Source organism: Nicotiana tabacum, chromosome 24 (assembly GCF_000715075.1).
Source record: "Nicotiana tabacum cultivar K326 chromosome 24, ASM71507v2, whole genome shotgun sequence".
Lineage (NCBI taxonomy): Eukaryota > Viridiplantae > Streptophyta > Magnoliopsida > Solanales > Solanaceae > Nicotiana > Nicotiana tabacum.
This window is the reverse complement of record NC_134103.1, coordinates 92,600,213-92,624,187: the sequence shown is the minus strand read 5'-3', so window position 1 is coordinate 92,624,187 and position 23,975 is coordinate 92,600,213. Positions and strand designations below refer to the sequence as shown.

Sequence of the window (23,975 nt, the reverse complement as noted above, 5' to 3'; positions counted from 1 at the left end):
ATAATGTAAAGAAATTTATATAAGTGAGATTAAAAAAATAAAAATAAAAACAAGATACAGGAAAGCAAAACGTAAGGAGCATGTGACTAAATTGGTGTCATCTACAAATAGCTCGTCAATTAGGCAATATTTTTAAATATAGAGCTTTTTTTTTAAATAATCAAGAGGGCAGAAACTTCATATATATTGATGTGGAAAAAAAAAAGCATTATCTTTTGCAAGTCGGCAACAGAAAATAAAATTTAGAATACTAACATTTCATAATAGAAAACTACCAAGGACAAAATTGATTTCTAAAGCAGAAAGAATTAGATAAGGCATACAAAGCAAGTAAAAAGCTACTTTAGAGGATAATAACCACAATCAATTAAAAATTAAAATATCCAATATCTCTGTTTTTTCCTTTGTGGCAAACACATTGAAAAATATATTGAAAAGTTAAAATTGGAGTACTAGTTCTTAGTTCTTACCGGGGTTGCCATTATTGACGGCAAGAACTAAGAAGAACTTGAAATAGTATTGTTCATTTGCTCGAAAATGAGACTAGAGCTTTGGCTTTCGTTGATATGATTTTGGCAATTTGCTTTTTAAATAGGATTTTGGCTTTTCTTTTTTACCTCCAAAAAATAAAATTTTATTTTATCTTAAACTTAAATGGGCTAGGGGACAAATGTGCTAGAGGTTTTCTGCTCAACTTATTTGTATTACTATTGGACCTGGATGAGCCAAAATTATAAAAAAGATAGAGAAGATTCAATTAATATTATAAAATAAAAGACACGCGCGCGCGCATACATATATATTTTAAATATGTATATATTGTTAGTTTGGTTCGGTTTGGTCCGATTTTTTGGGATCTAATACCAAACCAAATCAAATATTATCGTTTTTTTAAAATTTAAATCCAAACCAAACCAAATCGAGTGATTATCGATTTATTAAGTTGGTTTGATTATGTTTACCGGTTCGAATCGATTTTCCGGTTTCATTTGAACACCCCTACCTGAAATAATAGAAAAATTCTAATTCATTGGTCTTTCAATACAATAAAATAGAAAACGCCAAGGTCACCATATTCTAATGTCTCATTTATTGATTCCATATAAATTCTCGGTGTGAGTAAATTTTTACCTCAAATTTCTAACCATTATACCAATCAATAGCCCCAAAGTGAAGGCCTCATTGATTGAATGCAGGTTACTTTTTTGTCATTCAAATCTTAAGGTGGAAGACTAAATTGACTAATTGCAAGTTACTTGTCATTCAAACCTTCTTTCTTGTTCTCCATTGGTTCACACATTCACATGCTAACCATTCATATACTTCTTCAGTACGTTATTTGAATAGGAAGCAAAGAAGCACATGCCGACGTTTATAACGAGAAAATTAACCAGCACCTGCATGAATTGGAACTAATAATAAACAACTAAAACATTTATGGGTTAGTACAATTAAAAACAATAATACCACAATTGTAGTGTAGTATAAATAATCTCGAGATTGCGTAAACGAAATTAAAAGATTTAATTAAGATGAAACAAATCAAATTTTAATTCCGAATTATTATCCCTTATCCTAGTAACTAATAGACCCCTTTGGGAGTTGTTTGGTTCAAACGATTATTCCAGTATTATAATCTTGAGTTATAAATCTCACCTTCTATATTGATAGACAATTCTATATTTTTGGTATAGATTTTGCCCTGATTTTAGTTAATACCTATAACGAAACAAATGTAATCCCAAATTTTATAATGGGATACCCCCCTAATCACTAAAACCAAACGGCCTCTTAAGGTCTTAAGACACGAAACTCTTGGATCCTAAGCCCATGGACTGGCCTACCCAACCTATAAGTGCTTCATTTTGGGTGAAATTTAAAAATAGCCATATTTACAAGTGGTAATTGGAAAATAGACATAGTTTCAAAAGTAATCGAAATTTATTCACTTTTCATGTAAAGATAAATCTGAAGAAAATACTGTTCAAAATCCGGAAAATATTTCAGCATAATATACTGGTCCAACATAATATGATGGAAGTTCATACACAGGTGCACCAATCTCCAGTATATTATGCTGGAACTTTTCGTGTTGCAGCAAAATAATGACTATTTTTCAATGACTTTGCAAACGTTTACTATTTTTCAATTACCAGTCCAAAAACTGGCTAGACCATGCTATTTTTACCTTCATTTTTTTTATATGGTTTGAACATTATGAGAAATTTTCATGCTTACCTATGAATTCATAAAAAAATCCAGAATTTACAACAATTAAAATAATAATATATTCTACAACATAAACCTAATAAATGTATAAAACATATACTCAATACGGCAAAGTACCTATAAAAAAGGAATCTAATTTTGAAACGTATCCATAATTAGTCCTATCCATAATTAGTCCCTTAAAATTCTTTTTTTTAATTAAAGATTATTACTATAAATGCTTTAGGTTACCATAATAATATTATCTCATTACCAAGAGGCATTTTCCATAAAAATATGTTGCATCCTCTATTAAACTAGGTTCTACTTTTTGGGATTCTTTTGTTCTTTCAATTTCATTCACCACTTTGATATACTTATCTTAGGATTATTTTCCTACTGTAGGAATATTTTCCTACAGTCAATTCATCAGCATCGACATTATTTTAATTAGAGGAAATCATCTTCAAGAAACATGAGGAGTTATTAGGTTTAACAATTATACTTTATATAAATACATAATACACAATGTGTAATACATATATATCATAGTAATTATACAATATACAAATATTAAGTAATACTTTTAAAATCCAACATAGGATAATTTTATTACAGTCTACCTTTAATTTATGTTATACTATGTACACATATATAAGTATATAATATATAATATACTACTATATACCATTAGTAATTGTACAGAGAAGGCAAATTAAGTGATAAAAAATATACTATAATGGAGTATGAAGAAGGGCATAAGAATTTTGTAGTGGGGTGGAGTAGGCATGTTGGGGGGGTGATATATTGCATACGTAAAAGAGAGAATAGATGTTAAGGACATTAGGATATACCCGAATCTTTTAATGGAGAAATTGGGAGAAAATTAATATGGATAAATTTATTTTAGGTAAGAGAATCTTAAGGGAGAGATATTAGGATAGTTCTATGTAAGAGAATCTCAAGGGAGAGATTTTAGGAATATGAAAAGTTGTAGATTAAAATAAATTATATTTTATATAATTTTCTAAAAGTAGTTATAACTTATTTAATTAAGTACTAAGTAAGTGTAAAAATTGCATGGGGCACCCATATTTGGTCGCCCCTTTTTAACTTATACCCGTTTTATTTTTCCGTTTGCATCCGTACCCATTTTTTTTGTTAAAAATATTTTAAAAAGACAATTTTGCCATTCTTTAATAAAAGACTATTGACAAACTGCAGGACAAAAACTTAAGCATGTTTAGACTGAAATTTTAGCAAATAAACTAAAAAACTTCAGCTTGTTTAGACTGAAGTTTTGGATAAAACTCAGGACAAAACTGTAGACTGCGTTACAAAACTCCATGTTTTGGTATGAATTTTTAGCAAATGAACTAAATAACTCCAGGATGCATTAGCAAAAACTCTTTAGAAAATTACATACTGCAAGACAAAAATTTAAGCATGTTTAGTCTGAAGTTTTAGCAAATGAACTAAAAAACTTTAGCATGTTTAGTCGGAAATCTTAGCAAATGAACTAAATAATTTCAGCATATTTTTTCTGAAATTTTAGCAAATGAACTAAATAACTTCAGCATGTATTAGCAAAAACTCATTAGAAAATTACATACTACAAGACAAAAACTTAAGCATGTTTAATCTGAAATTTTAGCAAATGAACTAAAAATTTTAAGCATGTTTAGTATGAAATTTTAGCAAATGAACTAAAAAATTTAAGCATGTTTAGTATGAAATTTTAGCAAATGAACTAAATAACTTAAGCATGTTTAACCTGAAGTTTTAGCAAATGAACTAAATAACTTAAGCATGTTTAGTCTGAAGTTTTAGCAAATGAACTAAATAACTTAAGCATGTTTAGTCTGAAGTTTTAGCAAATGAACTAAATAACTTCAGCATGTTTAGACTGAAGTTTCGGATAAAATTCATGACAAAACTATAGACTGCATGATAAATAACTTCAGCATGCATTAACATGAAGTTTTAGCTTTAATGTGAAACAACTTCATGCTATATTAGCATGAATTTTAGCTTCAACATGAAACAAATTCATGCTACATTAGCATGAAGTTTTAGCTTCAAGGTGAAACAACTTCATGCAAGTGTGATTCTGAAGATGAATCTAGACAAGTTTCTGATTTTTTTTTATAAAGTTGATGAGAGGAGAGGAGGAGATCGTTTTATATCTTTTGTCAGGGGTGTAATTTTCATATTATTACGAATTTTTTGTGAGATGGCTACCAAATTAATAATTTTAAAAAATAGGGTACATGTTAAAAGGTGGCACAAATATAGGGTACGGCTGCAAATTCCCCTAAATAAGTTGTATTACGTGTAAATTCCTCTAACATTATTGGACTGGCCCAATAGAGTGCAGCCTTTTGTCCATGAGCGCCCATTAAGAGGTCCACTTCTTGGGCTTATGTTACGTTTGCTTTTCTTTTGGGCCCAAAATCTTTCCTCCAATTCCAATATAAACGTTGTTCACTAGGGTTTTTTCTCCATTTTCGGGACATTTGCAACGTGAGAGCTCGCAGCTGCATCAACAATGGTTCTCAAGTAAGTCCCCTGCCTTCTTACCTATACAAAAAAATGCTGCCGTATGCCCTAATTTAATTGTAATTCTCATTTCATGTTTATTCGCTTATCCATTTTATTTGATTTAGCTCATGAATATGTATTGAAAGTCCCTGTTTTTACTCTATTATTCGTTCGGTTTTTGATTCGAGCACCAGTTCGGGGCAAACAGTACAAAAAATTCTTCGTTTATTGACAATTTTTTTGCTAGCTATAGTTGTATTGAATAATGAAATGTGAATCAGTACTGTAAAGCACATTTTTTTTCTTAGTGCTACTTTACATGGATAATTCTCAATAGCTGTTTTGTAGTTGCATTTGATATGATTGACTGCTGCTTTTAGAATTTACATTTTGATTTGACAAACTATTAGAAAATCATAGAAAAACCGATTTTTTTTGCACTAAGTCAAACAAACAAGCTCAAAAAGATTTTTAAAACTCTTTATTTTTAAGTATGGTCAATTGCTTATGAGGTAGCAATATCACAGGTTTTTAAACTTACCGGCTTGTTCTCGGTTCCTTTAGTTTGGACTTTTTACTCATTCTATTACACAGAAGTATAAGTGATTATATTAATAGTTTTGTTCTTATACTGATTTCAGGACGGAACTCTGTCGTTTTAGTGGTGGAAAGATATATCCAGGGAGGGGCATCAGATTTATTCGTTCAGATTCTCAGGTAATTTTATAAGAGATACGAACATGTGCTAATATATTTGTACCTCATGATTAAGCTATTGTGACTCGTGGGATTACACTGGGTTTGTTGTTGTTGTTGATTAAGTTATTGTGACTTATTAGTGGAAGGAGGTAGTGTCAGGTTTTCATTTCAGCTGTTCATTTTTCTTATTTTTCGTGATATTAGGTGTTCCTGTTTCTCAACTCAAAATGTAAACGGTACTTTCACAATCGCCTGAAGCCTTCCAAGCTTACTTGGACAGCTATGTATAGGAAGCAGCACAAGAAGGTTAGTCTCAATAAAGCATCAATGAGTAAAATATTTGAACTTATCCAAGCTTTATTCTGTTTTAAAATTTCCCATAAGGATTGAAAAATTGAAGGATAGCTAGCTCGATCATACCTTATGTACTATAAACTTTGGATTAAGGCACAGAGTCCTCTTCACCTTGCCATCTTTTGTGCAATTGTTTGTATATACTTTTTGCCTAATTAAATTCTCCATTTTCGTGTGTTAACTTTAGGATATTGCACAAGAAGCTGTTAAGAAGAGGCGACGTGCAACAAAGAAGCCTTACTCCAGGTCCATTGTGGGTGCAACCCTGGAGGTTATTCAGAAGAAGAGAACTGAAAGGCCAGAAGTTAGAGATGCTGCTAGGGAAGCTGCTCTCCGGTTTGTTCCTATCATTTTCTGCATGTTGACCTCTTAGATTTAGCGTGAGTTTATATCACGGTTTCTCATATAATACATGTAAATCATGTACACCTAATGTGGTTGTTAAACCTTTGCAAAAAAAGGGAAATGGTTGTAAAATTTGTGGTTTAATGACTTTCTTTATTTAATGGAGGTGAATTGATTCTTTATGTTGTATTGGTTTGTGCAGTGAAATCAAGGAAAGAATCAAGAAGACAAAGGATGAGAAGAAGGCCAAGAAGGCAGAGGTGCAGGCCAAGTCACAGAAAGCTGGAGGGAAGGGCAACATGCCCAAGGGAGCTGGAGGTAAAGGTCCTAAGCTCGGTGGTGGCGGTGGAAAACGTTAAGCTATATTCTGTTGTTTCCTTGTAAGTCGGTGTTTGAGAAATTTTTTCATAGGCACTGTAAGCGGCATCATTTACCAGTAGTATAGTCAAAACCGCAGGCAGCAAGTTCTCAAAACAAATGGTTTTGCATTTAAATTTTGCTATTATTCGTTGATAGACTACAGTTAAATGCAGTTTTTCTCACTCTTAACAATATATCTCCATGTTCTGTTTTATTTGAAATGTGCTATGCTCTGCAAGAACTTCCCATCTTGTTGGTTGTCAGGAGAAAAGTGATCCGGTATTGAAGCTGAAGTAAATTGAGTTTCCAAATAAAAAAGCTGTTTAAAATCTTGTGGCATGACGTGTATATGGTACTTGAGGTGTACATGATGTGCATCTCCTTATTTCATCCCCCTATAATGTATTCATTTATGTTGTCCCAAAGGGGTGCAGTTGATGAAAATTTTGGAATCATGCTTCCATGAAATTATGGAAAGGTGATTTATTTTGTCCAAACTCTTGGTGGATAGAGTTATCTCATTTTCTTGCACTTGTGCGGGTGGTGGCTAATGTATGTATTTTTCATCGATGAACCCAAATGTCTAACCTCGTACTTGTCATGCCCTCCCCTCCCCTCTATGTGCAAAACCCTCTCGTCTACTCTGCTCCACATTTGTCCATTGCCATCCTAGTCACTATCTAGTGCAATTGACTTGGGCATAGCATCTTCGCCAGTTAAATGGGAAAAGAAGGCATATCAGCTATGTTAGCAAAGAGCTCCAACACTGGAATGTAAACCATATCCAAGTGCCTTTAGAGACATGAAAATTGTACCATTTGTCTGTACATGAAATGATAAAACTAAAAACAACTAAACCTTTCTTTTCATGGTAGGTGAACAGAGAGCATATTTACCTGATGTTCCGTAGTAGCTATACTATGCAGCAAAACTGGATCAAGTACAAAGCTTTAACATTTACATGGACAAGAGAGTAACACACCTAAGGTACAAGCACAATGATAGTATAAGCTGTGTAATGGAACCTAATTCTAAGAGCGTTGGTAATAGAATAAAACTATAAAACATATCATTTACAGAAACTATTTAACCCCTTTCCTCCTACACCTCTTGAGATCGCTGGGTGTAATTGATAGAGAGTCTACACAGAGCCCACCTTTCGAATGTGTGCAATCAATCTGTTTCATAGAAAATCTAACTTCAGTTACAGGATCTGAGCTACTGACAATAAATTCACCCACCCTGTACTCAATCCAGCACCCGCGTTTTTTTGCATCATATTGCTCGACTTCATGGAGAAAGAACTCACTAACTGCATGCTGTCCATCAGAAGTGGACAGTTCAAAGCGTACTGGCCCCAAATCCCATCCATGAGTGTGCTCAAAGTTGGGAACACGTCGGCCTAATCTCTTAAAATATTTCCCGAGGTGGATCCTGAAAGTTAGTGTGTATATATCCGGAGGAAAAGGAAACTTCACTATTCCACTTACTTCAAACCACCATACTTGCTGGCAATACGCCACAACATGGAACCTGCAAGATACAATATCCTATGTCACCTTTTATACTTCTCGTGCATTATCGAATTTAACAAAAACACACTTATTTGTCTCAAAGGATACACTTGTATGCTTTTGACAAATGAGGATAAACATGATTCTCAACATTCTGTGCTCGATTCCTTTTTAGCTATAGGACAAGTGAAGCTTGATTTTGTTTGAAATTAAGTACCAAGGGAGTAAGTAAGGTTTTCTCCATTTGGCTTAATGGCTTCATAACACAAAATTGACACTAGTAGTTCAGGTTTTATACTCTTCAAAAATAAGCTTATTGATTGAAAGACTGAGTCGAAGTAAAGAAGAATTTACAATTCCCAAATCTAATCAGCTCATATCAATCAAAATTAGCAAAAGCCGAGAAGAAAAATTATACTTCTGAACAAGGAAAAGCAGTCACAACATACTAATCACAATTTGGTTCATAAAGGCCTCTATATATCATCTTCCTCTTTCATGGCTAGAAATTTGAACTCGCGTTATCCAGAAAAGGCACTACATACTACCTAGGCCATTCCATGCAATCCAAACTAAGCGCACTATCTTATCAAGTGATGAACATAATCCATGTAAATGAACTCTTCCTTCAGATAGGAAGGGAAGAATTATTTTTGAAAGGACTACGTTAAGGCACAACTTTGTTCTCTTCTGGTCTTCCCTTCAGACAAAAAATAAAAAAGTTTTTCAGATCCTCTAATACTTTGACAATTTCGAAAGGGACAAGAAAGAGACATTGCCAAGAAGTTGCATCAGTAAAGTAGCATGACCACTGTATCTATCACCACATTTGCATTCTTTCTTTGATAAGTGTTTATCACCACACGTGCATTTAGTAATCCCACAAAACAATGTTCGAACCCTACTTCTAGAGACACCCTTCAAGCAGTTAATTCTAAGAAAACGAAGTACGAAACTTAGAGCAAATATCCCCAAATGCTTAATCAGCAGATTAATAGTACACCGGATAACAGAAGTCAAGCATCTAACAAATTCCTATCATATCTGGTAACTCGTAAACCGGCCAAATCTGTGGGGTAAACAATATTGATAAAGCTCAGCTAAACCTTGTTGAGCTGTACTTCCTCAAGACTAACTTACAGGAAGTTCCTGAAGCCTGTGAAAATCTACATTTTGACATGCTATTCCTTTAACTCCTGAACCGATGCAACTAAACAGTGGCTACTTCAACAGAAGGCAACACCTCTTCCTCTTCTTTGAGTGTCTTTTTTTTTTTGGGAGAAACCTCTCACACCTCTTCTACTGGGAATAAGAATCATCACTAGTTGTCATCATCATTTATCAAAATAAGGACGGTACTTGTCAACGACAATTCACCACCATCATCCTCATCCCATCAGAATCAAGACTAGTGATCAAGAGATTCAACTGAAAGTTTTAGGTAAGTGCATCAAGAATCAGGCAGGACACCAATGAGGTGTAAGAGAAGAGGGGAATTGCTTTTCATCAATGCTTCATCAGTCCTCTCTTGTTTATTAGTCTTAGCTATTTTGCTTTTCTTACTACCCTTTGGGTATCTATTAAACCATCAAATAGAGGTGTGCAATAGAGCATTGATTATTTCATCACCCTCCTCACAAAAAGGCAAACAGAAAGTTCAAGCTCCACGATAAACATCTGAAAGCTATAATTGGCATGAAAAAGGTGTAGCAGCAGGTTGCACAAAAGTAAAAGTTGGAGGCCACACCAGGCACCTTCCAAACTCTCAAAAATTTCGTTTTGATCAACAACAAACCCAGTGTAATCTCACAAGTGCAGTTTGGGGAGGGTAGTTTGTACGCAGACCTTGCCCCTACCTTATGAAGGTAGAGAGGCTGTTTCGAATAGATCCTCGGCTCGAAAAAAGCATGGAAAGAAAAAATCTATGTTTTGATCAAGAACTTTAAATTATCTATTAAGGCACTTCCATAACTTTATGGCCTTCCCTAAAATCTTGATAGTTCTAACATGTCCAAATCACATCATGGCTTACCAAAAAGTTAACCTATAAATGATCAGCATGACAACCATTTTCCCAGCAATGATACATAGCATGATGTAATGACCCAGCCGGTTGTTTTGAGAGTTGTAGCCCTGTTCTCCCATTTACTGCTCATTTTATGCTTTACAGTTGTTATATGACTTGCCGGGGTAGTTGGTTCGGGTCCGGAGAGGTTTCGGAATGAGTTGAGACACTTAGTCTCAAGGTTGAAAGCTTAAGTTAAAATGGTTGAACGAATGTTGACTTATGTGTAAACGGCTCCGAAATGGAGTTTTGATGGTTCCGTTAGCTCCGACGGGTGATTTTAGACTTAGAAATGTGTGTTCGAATTTTGATTTGGAGGTCCGTAGTTGAATTAGGCTTGAAATGGCGAAAGTTGAAAATTTGGAAGTTTGACCGAGAGTAGACTTTATGGTTACTGGGTTCGGATTGGGGTTCCGGGAGTTGGAGTAGGTCCGTGGTGTCATTTGTGACTTGTGTCCTAAATTTGAGGTAAATCACACATGATTTGATAGGTTTCGGCATCGAATGTAGAAGTTGGAAGTTCAAAAGTTCATTAGGCTTGAATCGATGTGCGATTCGTGGTTTTAGCGTTGTTTGATGTGATTTGAAGGCTCGACTAAGTTTGTATGATGTTTTGGGACTTGTTGGTATGTTTGGTTGAGGTCCCGGGGGCCTCAGGTGAGTTTTGGATGGTTAACGAATCAATTTTGGACTTGGTGTTATGGCTGAAGATTTTCTGGTGTCTATACCTGGTTTCCTTATACGCGATCGCGTGGACAGGTCCGCGATCGCGTAGGCTTGTTTGGGGCAGTGGTGATTTTGCTCTATGCGTTCGCGTGATGGGGTACGCGATCGCGTAGGTTGCCCAGGCAGTGCATCGGAACGCGTAGTCTGAAGAAGCAGAGGTTCGCGTTCGCGTGGAGGATTCCGCGTAAGGTTAATTCATGAAAGTACCATTTTTGTGATTCGCGATCGCGATGAAGGACGACTGGGCAGAAACTTAAATATTTCAAAACGAGGGTTTGAGTTCATTTTCACAATTTGATTTTGGGAGCTCGGTGGGAGGCGATTCTTGGAGAGATTTTCAAGTGGGTTATTGGGATAAGTGATTCTTACTTAGTTTTGGTTAAATACCATGTTTATGTCTTTGATTTCATCATTTAATTAGTGATTTGGGTGAAAAATTGGGGAAAAATGGAGGAAAGTTCTTAGGCCGAATTTTGAGGATTTGATCGAGATTTTGGTATCGGATTTGAGAAATTTTGGTATGGGTGGACTCGTGGTTGAATGGGCTTCCGGATTTTATGACTTTTGTTGGATTCCGAGATGTGGGCCCGGGGGCGGCTTTTGAGTTGACCTTTTGACTTTTGATTAATAACTTAGTATTTTTTTATGGAATTGATTTCTTTAGCTCATGTTGATTGTGTCGAACTGTTTGTGGCTAAATTCGAGGCATTTGGAGGCCGATTCGCGAGGCAAGGGCGTGTTGAAATAGGGATTTGCACGGTTTGAGGTAAATAACACTTTTAAGCTTGGTTCTGAAGGTATGAAACCCCGAATTTCGTGCTATGTGATTTATGTTGAGGTGACGCGCATGCTAGGTGACGGGCGTGTGGGCGTGCACCGTAGAAATTGTGATTTAGCCGATTCCCTGGAACTGCGTAGCTATTCTATCTGAATATTTTGTTGTACTCTATGTGTTAGAACACTTACTGTAATTCATGCTAGAAATCATGTTTAGACTATATATTGGTACTATTGGGACCCACAATGGTCGTTCTTTGCTGTTTAGTTATTTGTTTAATTGCAGTACGACTGAGTCAGATTCATCATTACGTGTCATATCTCAGTCTATGTTATCGTATATTATCACATCTCGTATCATTGATTAGAGCTGCTTAGCATGAGTGTTGTGAGCTCGAGTGGCTGGAGAGATTAGTGACTGAGTTGGGGCCTGAGTGTCGTGCTGTGAGTGATATCTATATATATGAGGATCGGGTTGCATACTGCAACAAGCCTTATGGCTATATATATATATATGTGGATCGGGTTGCACGCCGCAACAAGCCTTATGACTATATATATGTGGATCGGGATGCATGCCGCAATAAGCCTTATGGCTATATATATGTGGATCGAGTTGCACGCCGTAACAAGCCTTATGACTATATATATATACGTGGATCGGGCTGCACGCCGCAACATGTATCGTACAGTGCTGAGTGACTGAGCGTGACGAGCGAGAATTTAGACGGGCGGATTGAGTGCTCTGAGAGTGTGAGTACTTGGGATTTCACTGTGTTGCATCAGATACGGTTCACATTGGCATGTAGCTATAGAGACGTCATACTGTTCTTATTAGTCGCACTTGGCATATTTCATTTGTGCTAAACTTAACTGTTGAACCTAGAAGCATGCCTACTTTTCTGTATTGTTAAACTCTATACCTTTACTGTATTGTTTGAGCTCGTCACTGTCTTCAGACCACATGTTAGATTTGTTACTTATTGAGTTGGTTGTACTCACACTACACCTTGCACCTCGTGTGTAGATCCAGGTGCTTCCGGTCGCGGCGACTGCTGATTTGCGGAGTCCAGACCTTCGGAGATCATCGAGGTAGCTGTTTGGCGTTCGCAAACCTTAACCCTCCTCCCTTATCTTTCAGTTTATTTATTTAGTTTTTTTTTTTAATTTCTAGACAGTGTACCAGACCTTGTCATTTCATAGATGCTCATGTACTTAGTGACACCCCGGTTTTGGGAAGAATTTATGCATTGAGTTATGATTTCCTATTCTGTTTTTAAGAGATTTTCCTTTATTTAAACTGTCTTAGTATCTTTCAAAGATTTAAGTGTTGGAAATGTCTGAATAGTCGGCTTGCCTAATACCATGATAGGCGCCATCACGACGGGTTGGTTTTGGGTCGTGTGAAACATATAATCTGACCAAATTTGGTAAAGGCACCAAAAATTGAAATGGATATAATATTCATCATCATCTACAACAGTTCACAACATGATTTTCAGAACAGGAAAAAGAACATGTATAATTTCGTTATTGTACAAGATAGAATGCGGTGTGGGGAAAAAAGTAAGTATAAAGCCACTAATAACCCCTAATCTGGTGTAGAAACTGGAAGCTATTATATGTAGGAAATCCCGTACTATACACCATACCGTATATTAGCAATGAAATCAGAAAAGTTCCACTCAAAACATCTGATCATGCTTGTGATGGGGGTTAATGAGAAGGGCTTAACTGCAAGCAAAATCACAAACTCTCTGACTTAACTTCCTAAAACTCACATGTATTAGTGAGAGCAAATTTTATCCCGTGAAGCACAAAGAAACCCCAGTTTTAAGTATCCCGGCTCATCGGGGAAAAAGATTACATATCAGTAGCATTACAAAGACCAGTTCAAGAATCCCATTTAATCTCCTTAGTGAAGAACTAAGCTTAATAATGATATTGTCGGATATGATTTGAACAAAGAACAGATTAAACTAACCTTGACTCTTCTGTTGGAAACCAGTTCCAATGTCTCCTGTCTTCACTACCAGTTATTGACATCGCCTTTGAAGAGATTGACATGCAAATCCTTCCACTTACTCTATCCAACCATACTTCCTGTGTTTTTTCCACATGTTATGCAAAGTACTTTTAGTATAACATCAAAAGTGTGCCTAAAAATTGGATGTCTTAACCATACGAAAACACAATGAAACTCACAGTAGAGCCCAAAAAAAAAGCTAAGTGATTGAAAACCCCAACCATACTTATGGTTGGAAGTAGAGGGTGCTTCGTGCTATGCTATCTTTACCTCATCGAAGCTCGACATATTTCTCACTCCCTTTTCCCCATTTCGAGAACATTGATCCAAGGCATTAGAGAAACAAATAAAGAGTGTATCCATACCATCAAGAACCTACTTAAGCAGTGTAAACTCAAAATTTATAGTCCTTTCCAATACAAGTAATCCAAAATATTTGAAAAATACAAGTCTAAACAAATTCTCAAAGATTGCAAGCTCTATCCCCTGATCAAAATCACAGATAGCCAACACTCAATTTCATCCCAAAAATGGCCAACATCAACATTGACCTAGAAAACCAATTTAACAGTAACTCATTTTACAATAAAAACAAGAATATCACATAACTTATCTAAATGACAAATGAAAGATCATTCGAATCCCAGCAGAGCCCAAAAAAAAAAGCTACGTGATTTCATCTGCCTAACCTTTTGTTCACAGACTTACAAGGTACATGTTCAGTGATTAATTAGATGCGTGCAAGAATATTATACTCCCTTCGTGCCAACTTTTTTTAATGAGATGGTGTTTGACTGCACACGAAGAAAGAAAAACTTTTGAAACTTGTGGTTTTAGAGGGTGTTTGGCTAAGCTTATGGTGAAACTAGATTTTGAGTACTTTTTGGGTTATCTACGCGTTTGGTAAACACCCAAAGTGCTTATAAGCAAATGCTTATAAGTCAAAATTAGCCAAAAGCCATGACCTGGTCACCGCCAACATTAGTTTTACAGCTTAAAAGTACTTTTGGTTTGACCAAGCCTTTTATGATTTAATCCATAATATTTTTTATAAGTTCCGAAATACTTTTCCTAACATTAAAATTTTAATTATCTCTTTATTCTATTTCGTCAGTTGTCCATTTCATGTAAAATTACTTCTAAATTCAAATTTCTTGTAAATAGCTTTAAGGATATCTACAGAAATGTATTTTTAAGCACCTCTTTATCAATTACACTAATCGCTTATTATCAGCTTCAACAATTCTATCCAAACAAACACATAACTGTTTGTTTATGAAATCAGCTTGAGCACCTAAAAGTGATTTTCAGCATTTGATGTTTATCAGCTACTTTTAATCAGCTAAGCTAAGCGGGTTTTGAAACAAGTCATAAATATTTATACGATTAAGTAAACACTATTTGTATGATTATAAATCATCTAATTACGGGTAAATAAGAAGTTTAAAGCTAATTATTTCTAAATATAGAAAAGTAACATTCTTTTTGGGAGACTAAAAAAGAAATAGTATCACACAAAATAGGGACATCAGGAGTAAAAATAAATTGATAAAGCACAGAGAAAACCAAAATGAAATGAGTAAAATGGGGATCATGAAGAAATTCGAGTACCTTATTGTCATCTTCAAAGGGGACGGGGCGAGAGAGAAGGGCAAAAATGCCCTTCTTGGGAAGACCGTCGTATCTCCAAGGAGGCAAAAGGTCGAGCATCTGGTGGTAGTTACAAGGAAGCTTGGATTCCCATACGGCGTCAGAAGAAGCGGCGCCGCGGAATGCACGGTTCAGCCGAGCCAGATTGCAGATATCCGGCGGCGTCAGGTACATGAAGACGCAGGCAACGCAACTCTCCGGCATGTCGCCGAGCCCCGTTCCGCCGCCGGTGGCCGAACCGTTCTCCGTTGTGTTGGACAATGATGCGCCCATGCAATTAATTGTCTTTAAACAATCTGTTGGAATTTAAGAGATGCAATTTCGGGTCAAATCATGGTTTTGTCGCGGAGGTGCTATGATGGCGCACGGCGGAAGTGGGGCGGTGATTTTTAATGGAGGGAGGCAACGGAATTTTCTAACGACTTGTTTTATTGTCCATTTTCAAAGTTCTCTGCGTTTGGTCACGTCAAAGCATGCTAGCTTTTCTACATTCCCCTACTTTCTTCCTATTCTATTCTTTCCTTTGTGAATATATACTGTTATATTCGCGTCAAATAACATATTGGCCAGTCCGGTGCATTTCGCAATAAGACAAAGTTCGGAAAAGGATTGTATGTAAACATTATTTCGATTAACCTAGCGAAAGTAACTTCATCATCGCATCAAATAACACATTATTTCGATTATATTAAAAAACTTTACTGAGCAACATAAAATTTCCATTTAGGGGTTTGAAGGGTCAAATTACTAAGATGCCCTAGAAGGCTAGAAATATCTATGACACGAGGATGATGATCATATTATAGTTGATAAAAATATACACTAGCAATAATAAGTGGGGGACCAAAAAAATGTGTACACACATTCTCAGGTCTAGTTTAAGTCATGTGCGCTGACATTGTATAAATTTTGTGCACCATCATTTGTATTGGCATACAATGACATGTAAGTTTTAATACTAGCATGTCTAATATAATAACTTGAAGTAGAGTAATAGTATGCTATAATTGGTTAAATTGCATTGATAATATATAAATTATATTCTCATTAATCTTTTCGATTGTGGTTTTCGTGAGCAGTCCAACTAATTCGGTATAGAAAAATGCTTAATATATAAATATAATTAACTCAATACATTGTCATGTTACTGCCGCCATTTACAATTCACAATAGCGCAAATCTCTAAAAATTATACTAGTACAGTAATTATTTTAAACTGAGAAATCAACTTTAGTATAACGCACTGATATAACAATCATATACCCAGGTCTGGGAGGATAGTATGTACGCAGACCTTACTTCTACCCTGTGAAGATGTAGAAGTTGTTTTCAATAGACTCTCCGCTCAGAAAAATATAAACACCGCATTAATGACAAGATAGACAAGAAGGGACAACACCAAAAAGCAATGTGAAAACAATTTAGAAACAACAAGATAATAAGATGACAAAAATGGAAAAAAATGACGGGTAGTCATATAGAAATCTACTATCAACAGAATTACGCACTGATATATATTATAAATACTAAATACTCATTTGGTCCTTTCATCTTACCAGTCTTGACACATTATTGTAAAACTTAATAATAGAAAATAAAAATAAATCTATTTTTAGAAAGGCAAACTTACATAGCGGTAGCTCGTAGTTCTGTTTAATAAGATTTTTTTTTAGACAGAGAGACGTCGCACCATATATGAAAATTAACTTCTTTTTAACTCTTTTTTTCATAGATAGGTTTTAGTTAAATAGCATAATCCTCATGCCTTGATGGATAAGATAATTCTTTCTTTCTTTCGGTATTGGAGGAAAAGTCATGACACGTGGAACAACATTAAGCTGACGAGGCATGACACGTGAAGCGTCGATATAGCGACAAGTGACATTCTCAATTAACTGAACTAAGGATGCGCGGAAGGCACGAAAGAAATACTCACGGGATAACATGAGAGAAAAGAACCGAGCCTGACAATTGTCAAAGGAAAAACAGGAACGGAATGAATGAAGACTCCAAAGAAGGGAAGATACATGATCCAGAAATAAATAAGGAAGGAAAATCGGGAGCGGTTATAAGGAATCTTTAGTCATAAATATGCCAGTTAGGATTATCTATGGTAATGGGCAATCAATACAGTTAATACCCTTAATTAGTCCAAATTAAGTATAATAGCTGTTACAATTGTATGCTCCTATATAAGGATGAGAATTTCATTTGTAAGGACATGTGACGATTATTATTGAAATTCATACTATAATTCTTTGCTTACTCTCTAAATTCGCCGGCCTTGATTTTAGGAAGTGTTTGTCAATCCATTCCACACTTTTCTTTGTTAATTATTTTCATCATTTCTTAAGAAAGTGAAGTAAAACTTGGTTTTCCGTAACCCGTTTTCTTCTAGATATTGACTTTGACCGGGAAATCTATTTTTGATTAAACAAATTGGTTCCGTTACCGGAAATCTAATAATCTTTTCACTTTACAAATTCTACTTTTCGACAACCAACTATGTCAACTCCTAACGAAAATACCCAGTTGAACCCACAAGGTGGAACTCCACCACTCCTCTCTCCAACGAGATCCCCTCAGCAATCCCGTGGAGGTTCACATGAAAGGTCTACATCGCGCGCTGATGATCAACAAGGAGATGAACAAACTATAGAGCAGGACGCTCTAAAGCAATTAATTGTAGAACACGTGGATAGTGCTCTACAAGATTTTATTAGAGGATTGCCCAACGCACCACAAACTCCTCTACCAGTCAATACATCAACCCTAGAAGACCCGTGCTCAGGGCTTGACAACTCTGGAAGTGGAGGAATTCCAAACGAATCTCGCGATTGAGGGTCAGGTACACCAAATAATTCTAATCTACAAAGTTTGGTACTTACTTTGCAGAAATAATTGAAGGAGGAAAACGATCGCATAGAGAAAATACCTGGTGTGCCACCCATGATCAAAAGGGTGGATATTGACAAGTATTCACAACAGCCTTGGAAGCCAAGTGTAGTGCCTTTGCCAATTCCTAAAAAGTTTAAAATGCATGATATTCTGAAATATGGTGGAACGATTGACCATCGAGATCACGTAACTGCATTCACAATTGGCATAAAAGGCAACGATTTAACCAAACAAGAAATTGAATCGGTTTTGGTTAAGAAATTTGGTGAAACACTTACGAAAGGAGCATATACGTGGTATTCTCTTTTACCTAAAAAATTTATTGATTCTTTTGCTGAGCTTACAAATTCATTTATAAAAGCACATTCGGGAGCTCAGAAGGTTGAAAAAAGGATGGAAGATATCTTTAAGGTAAAACACGGGAATACAAAATTACTCAGGGAATTCGTAGACAGATTCCAGCGGGAGAGGATGATGTTACCTCGGGTACCTGATAACTGGGCAGTTATGGCATTCGCGAGTAATTTAAACGAGAAAAGTTCAGAAGCATCGAGAAGACTGAAAGAGAGTTTGCAGGAATTCCCAGCGACAACTTGGAATGATGTGTACAACAGATACAACACAAAGTTGCTGATAGAAGAAGATATGGTCGCACAACTAAGAACCGATGAAAGAGCAGGATCAAGACGTTCGGAATCAGAAAAAAGGACCAGAAAAAATAAGTACGAATCTTACATGGGACCTAATGGGTAGGACCCTCGATCTAAACAAGAAAACACACTATTCGACTCAAGACCGAGGCAAAAAGATACGAGCTCTTTATATAGGTTCAGAAAGGAACGGGATGCACGAGCCAACGAATCTGGTACACACGCAAGGGTAGGAGATTACTGCTTCAACATCAGCACCTCCGAGCTAGTAGTCGTATTAAGAGGTATGGGAGATAAGGTGCGATGGCATAAAGAAATGAGATCAGATCCAAGCAAAAGGAATCCAGATTTCTGATGTGAGTTTCACAACGATCATGGCCATAGAACAACAGATTGTAGACTACTACAGGGAGAGGTCGAGCACTTGTTAAAGCAAGGTTATCTAACTGACCTGTTCAGCGAGAAAGGAAGACAATCATATATGAAGAACAGGCAGGAACCCCCAAAACCTCCATCACCAACGAGAACATGTAAATGTGATAATCGGGGGAGATGAGGTGAATGGTGTAACTTATACAGCTTCAAAAAAGATGTCAAAAGTCACGGTTAGTCATGGGAAGCGAGTTTGCCAAGTCTTGGATGGAGACAGTATAACATTCAATGATGGAGATGCGGATGACTTTATGATTCCTCACAACGATGCACTGGTAATATCTTTCCTTGTACACGATACTAACGTAAATCGAGTTTTTATTGATTCAGGTAGTTCAGTAAACATCATTTTACTAAGGGTGGTGAATGAAATGCAAGATAACGACAAGGTGATACCAAAGGCATGGTCTTTGGCCGGGTTTGATAATTCAAGTGTTATCACAAAGGGGGAAGTTTTGCTCGCCACGTTTGCTGAGGGGGTTGTTAAGGATACAAAGTTCCAGTTGGTAGACGCGGACATGGCATATAATATAATTCTGGGAAGACCATGGATTCAAGACATGGACGTCGTCCCATCCACATTACATCAGATTATCAAATTTACTTCACAGTGGGGAATCCTTCAAATCCGTGGAGATCACCAAACTTCAAGAAGTATTAACTCAGTAGTGATTTCGAGTAAGGTAATCAATGATGCAAACGCAAAATAGCAACTACAGAACTCGGTTGAGGACATTAGTGCAAAAACCTCAACTGAGTGTATACCAGGATAGACTGATGTTGATTCGAGACCTGATGTTATTCAAGAGACAGAAGAAAATGAAAATATTAAGACAACTGCTGAAGAACTCGAAGCTATAGTACTATTTACACATTGGCCAGATAGAAAAGTTTACGTCAGAGCAAATTTAAGCCCAGAAATTAAAGGTAAGTTAATCAAATTTTTACAAGCTAACGTAGATTGCTTCGCTTGGTCGTATTCAGATATGACAGGTATACCACCAGAGGTAATGACTCACAAATTGAATTAGGACCCATCATACCCACCTGTCAAGCTGAAGAAGAGGAAACAATGATCCTTCAAAAATCAGGTAATCCAAGATGAGGTACAAAATTTATGAAAATTGGTTCGATACGAGAGGTAAAGTACCATAACTGGTTAGCTAATACCGTAGTAGTTCCTAAAAAGAATGGAAAATGACGAGTTTGTGTAGATTATACTGATCTAAATAAAGTTTGTCCTAAAGATTCATTCCCTCTGCCACATATAGATCAACTAATTGATTCTACCGCAGGACATGAACTTTTAAGTTTATTAGATGCATATTCAGGATATAACCAAATAAAAATAGACTCTCTAGATGAAGACAAAATTTCGTTTATCACAGACAGGGGGACTTACTGTTATAAAGTCATGCCCTTTGGTTTAAAAAATGCTGGATCACGTATCAAAGGTTGGTGACCAAAATATTTCAAGAGCACCTGGGAAAAACCATGGAAGTCTACATTGACGATATGCTGGTCAAGTGGAAGCTAAATCTAGAAAAATGTGCTTTTGGCGTGGCTTCAGGTAAGTTTTTAGTCTTTCTCGTTTCTAATAGAGGTATTGAAGTGAATCATGTGCAGATCAAAGCTATCGAAGAAATACCAGAGATACTCACAAGCAAAAAAGAAGTGCAGAGATTAACAAAAAGAATAGCAGCCCTGGGGAGGTTTATATCAAAGTCATCAGAAAAGAGTTTTAAATTCTTTTCAGTATTGAAAAAGCATAATCAGTTTGAATGGACTGACGAATGCCAACAAGCCCTCAAGGACCTAAAATTGTATCTCTCAAATCCGCCTTTGTTAGCCAAACCAAAAGATGGTGAAAGGCTCTTCATTTATATTGTTGTGTCAGCAGTGGCGGTAAGTGTGGTATTAGTACAAAGGATAAATGTAAGCAATACCCAATTTATCATGTTAGTAAATCTTTGTTAGATGCTGAGACACGGTATCCCTACTTGGAAAAGCTTGCTTTAGCATTAGTCATGGCATCCAGGAAGTTAAAACCTTATTTCCAATATCATCTTATTTCTATAATAGCTGATTTCCCCCTGAGGAATATATTGCATAAACATGAGTTATCAGGTAGGTTAACTAAAAGGGCAATAGAACTCAGTGAGTATGATATCATATATCATCCCAGAACTACGATAAAATCGCAGGTTTTAGCAGATTTTGTAGCAGATTTCATCATGAATTTAGTTCTTGAAGCAGAAAAAGAACTACATGTATTCATCGGATCTAACCAGGGAACTTGGACTTTACTTATCGATGGTTCTTCAAATGTTAAAGGATCGGGTTTAGGAATTGTACTAACTCCACCTTCAGGAGAAGTCATAAGGCAAGCGATAAAGCGTTATCCGATCACTAACAATGAGGTAGAGTACGAAGCTATGATTGCAAGTTTGGAACTGACACGAGAAGTTGGTATAGAGCAGATTGTGATCAAAAGTGATTCGCAGTTGGTGGTTAACCAGATGCAGGGGACTTACGTGGCAAAAGAAGCGCAAATACAGTAATACCTGGAAAAAGTACGGGAATTACTTAGACAATTTCAGTCATGGAAGGCCGTGCAGATACCCAAGGAAGAAAATGCAGAAGCAGATGCATTGGCAAATCTCACGTATATCACAGACGTAACAAATACAGAAAATGCTATCGTAATACATTTGTTTCATTCGGCACTTGACCAAGACAAGAGTGAGGTAAATTTTAATAATTTAACTTGGGATTGGAGGAACAAATTTGTGAACTTTTTGCAGTATGGAATCTTGTCCGAGGACAAGAAAAAGTCATAATTGCTTCGCCAAAAAGCCGCCTGGTATTGCTTAATTCGTGAAAATTTATATCGAAAGATATTTGGCGTACCTTTAGCACGGTGCCTCGGCCCATCGTAAACGGAGTATGTGACGAGGGAAGTACATAAGAGGCATTAAGGCAATCACGCCGGGGTCATTGGTAGAAACATTAGTAAGAGCATGGTATTATTGGCTAAAAATGGAAGAAGAAGCAGAAAGCTTTGTAGCCAAGTGCGATAAATGTTAACGATATGCCAATAACATACATCGCCCAACAGAACTGTTACATTCAGTTATTTCACCATGGTCTTTCATGAAGTGTGGCATGGATATTGTAGGCACATTGCCTCAAGCTAAGGGAAATGTACGATTTCTATTAGTCTTAACAGATTATTTTTCAAAATGGGTAGAAGTTGGTGCGAGAAAAAGAAGTCAGGAATTTTGTTTGGAGAAACACTATCTGTCGATTTGGAGTTCCAAAGGAAATCGTGTGTGACAATGGCCCGCAATTCATAGGTACTAAAATCACAGAATTCTTTCAAAGTTGGCAGATCAAACGGATTACGTCCGTACCTTACCACCCTACAGCTAATGGACAAGCTGAGTCGACAAACAAAGTTATCATTAATAACTTGAAGAAGAGATTAGAAGAATCAAAAGGCAAATGGCCAGAAGTGTTACCGGGGGTGTTGTGGGCCTATCGAACAACAATAAAAACAAGTACGAGTGAGACTCCATTTTCGCTTGTTTATGGTGCAGAAGCTTTAATTCCTTTAGATATAGGTGAACCAAGTATGAGATACACACATCTTACTGAGGAAGCAAATAAGGAGGAGATGCGAGTAAATTTGGATTTATTAGAAGAAAGGAGAGAAGCAACATTAATTCGAATGGCGGCTCAAAAACAAATGATTGAGCGACATTACAACAGGAAAGCTAATTTGAGATACTTCAAGATTAGGGACTTCGTCCTCAAAAAGGTGTTCCGATCGACAAAAGCGGCCAACACAGAAAAGTTGAGTCCAAATTGGGAAGGCTCTTATAAGGTTCGAGGTATCGATGAAAGGGAGCATACGAGTTGGAAACTATGGATGGCAATGTACTACCATCAAACTGGAGCGCAGTTCATTTGAAGAAGTACTACTTCTAGATAAGGAAAGTACCCAAGGTCAGGTATCACGCAAGTGCAATTTTGTTTTGTTCTTTTAAATTTTACTAACTAATTTAGATGATAGAAAAAAAACTAGCCCATACCAAATGATAATATTAGACCCGAAAGGCACGTGGAATACTGAATTATTTCCGGTCTAGGTTACAACCTTTCTGATGGAAAAAAGGGTTATGCAGTCATCATCTAAATAAGTGTCTCCGAGTCCCGTTCATATTCTCTTTTTCAGGGAATGGACCAAAAGGAAGGAGTAATCCAATGTTCGAGAATTCATACTTCAAGGCTCCAACATTGGGGGGACTATGCATGTAGAAGAAAGCAAAAGTCGCAAAAAGACGTACTTCAGTTTTAGCTGGCCTGAATCAAAAACCTTGAAGAAACAAACCTCTGAAATTTTTCAAAGGAGTGTGAACTCGCAAAAAGGATGCAAAATATTACATGTCCCTGTGAGTTTTAGGTTAAGGCCAAAATTTAATCACGGGATAATATACCCGATTTTGTATTTACTCACGAGATAATAAAGCCGATTTGGAAAAGGATGCAATATATTTCATGTCCCTTCGAGTTTTAGGTTAAGGCCAAAATTTAATCACGGGATAATAGACCCGATTTTGTATTTACTCACGGGATAATATACCCGATTTGGTATTTTTAAATCTGTACAATAAAAGTAGTTATGAAAGTGTTGTACGAGTAATTATGAAAATAATGTATGAAATTTA

The 23,975-nt window shown here is 36.3% G+C and overlaps 2 protein-coding genes across 2 annotated transcripts; one reads left to right on the top strand and one right to left on the bottom strand.

Annotated features, from left to right (window-relative positions):
* Positions 1-4,649: 4,649 nt before the first annotated feature.
* Positions 4,650-6,721, top strand: LOC107781546 (large ribosomal subunit protein eL24). Its single transcript, XM_016602267.2, has 5 exons — positions 4,650-4,767; positions 5,391-5,466; positions 5,653-5,754; positions 5,990-6,138; positions 6,350-6,721. Exons 1-5 carry the CDS (start codon positions 4,757-4,759, stop codon positions 6,504-6,506), a joined length of 495 nt encoding a protein of 164 aa, XP_016457753.1. The 5' UTR covers positions 4,650-4,756; the 3' UTR covers positions 6,507-6,721.
* A 623-nt stretch (positions 6,722-7,344) lies between these two features.
* Positions 7,345-15,775, bottom strand: LOC107781545 (F-box protein PP2-A15-like). The gene is made up of 3 exons (XM_016602266.2): positions 15,227-15,775; positions 13,574-13,692; positions 7,345-8,040 (listed from the first exon to the last, which is right to left on the bottom strand). Exons 1-3 carry the CDS (start codon positions 15,536-15,538, stop codon positions 7,590-7,592), a joined length of 882 nt encoding a protein of 293 aa, XP_016457752.2. The 5' UTR covers positions 15,539-15,775; the 3' UTR covers positions 7,345-7,589.
* Positions 15,776-23,975: the final 8,200 nt, after the last annotated feature.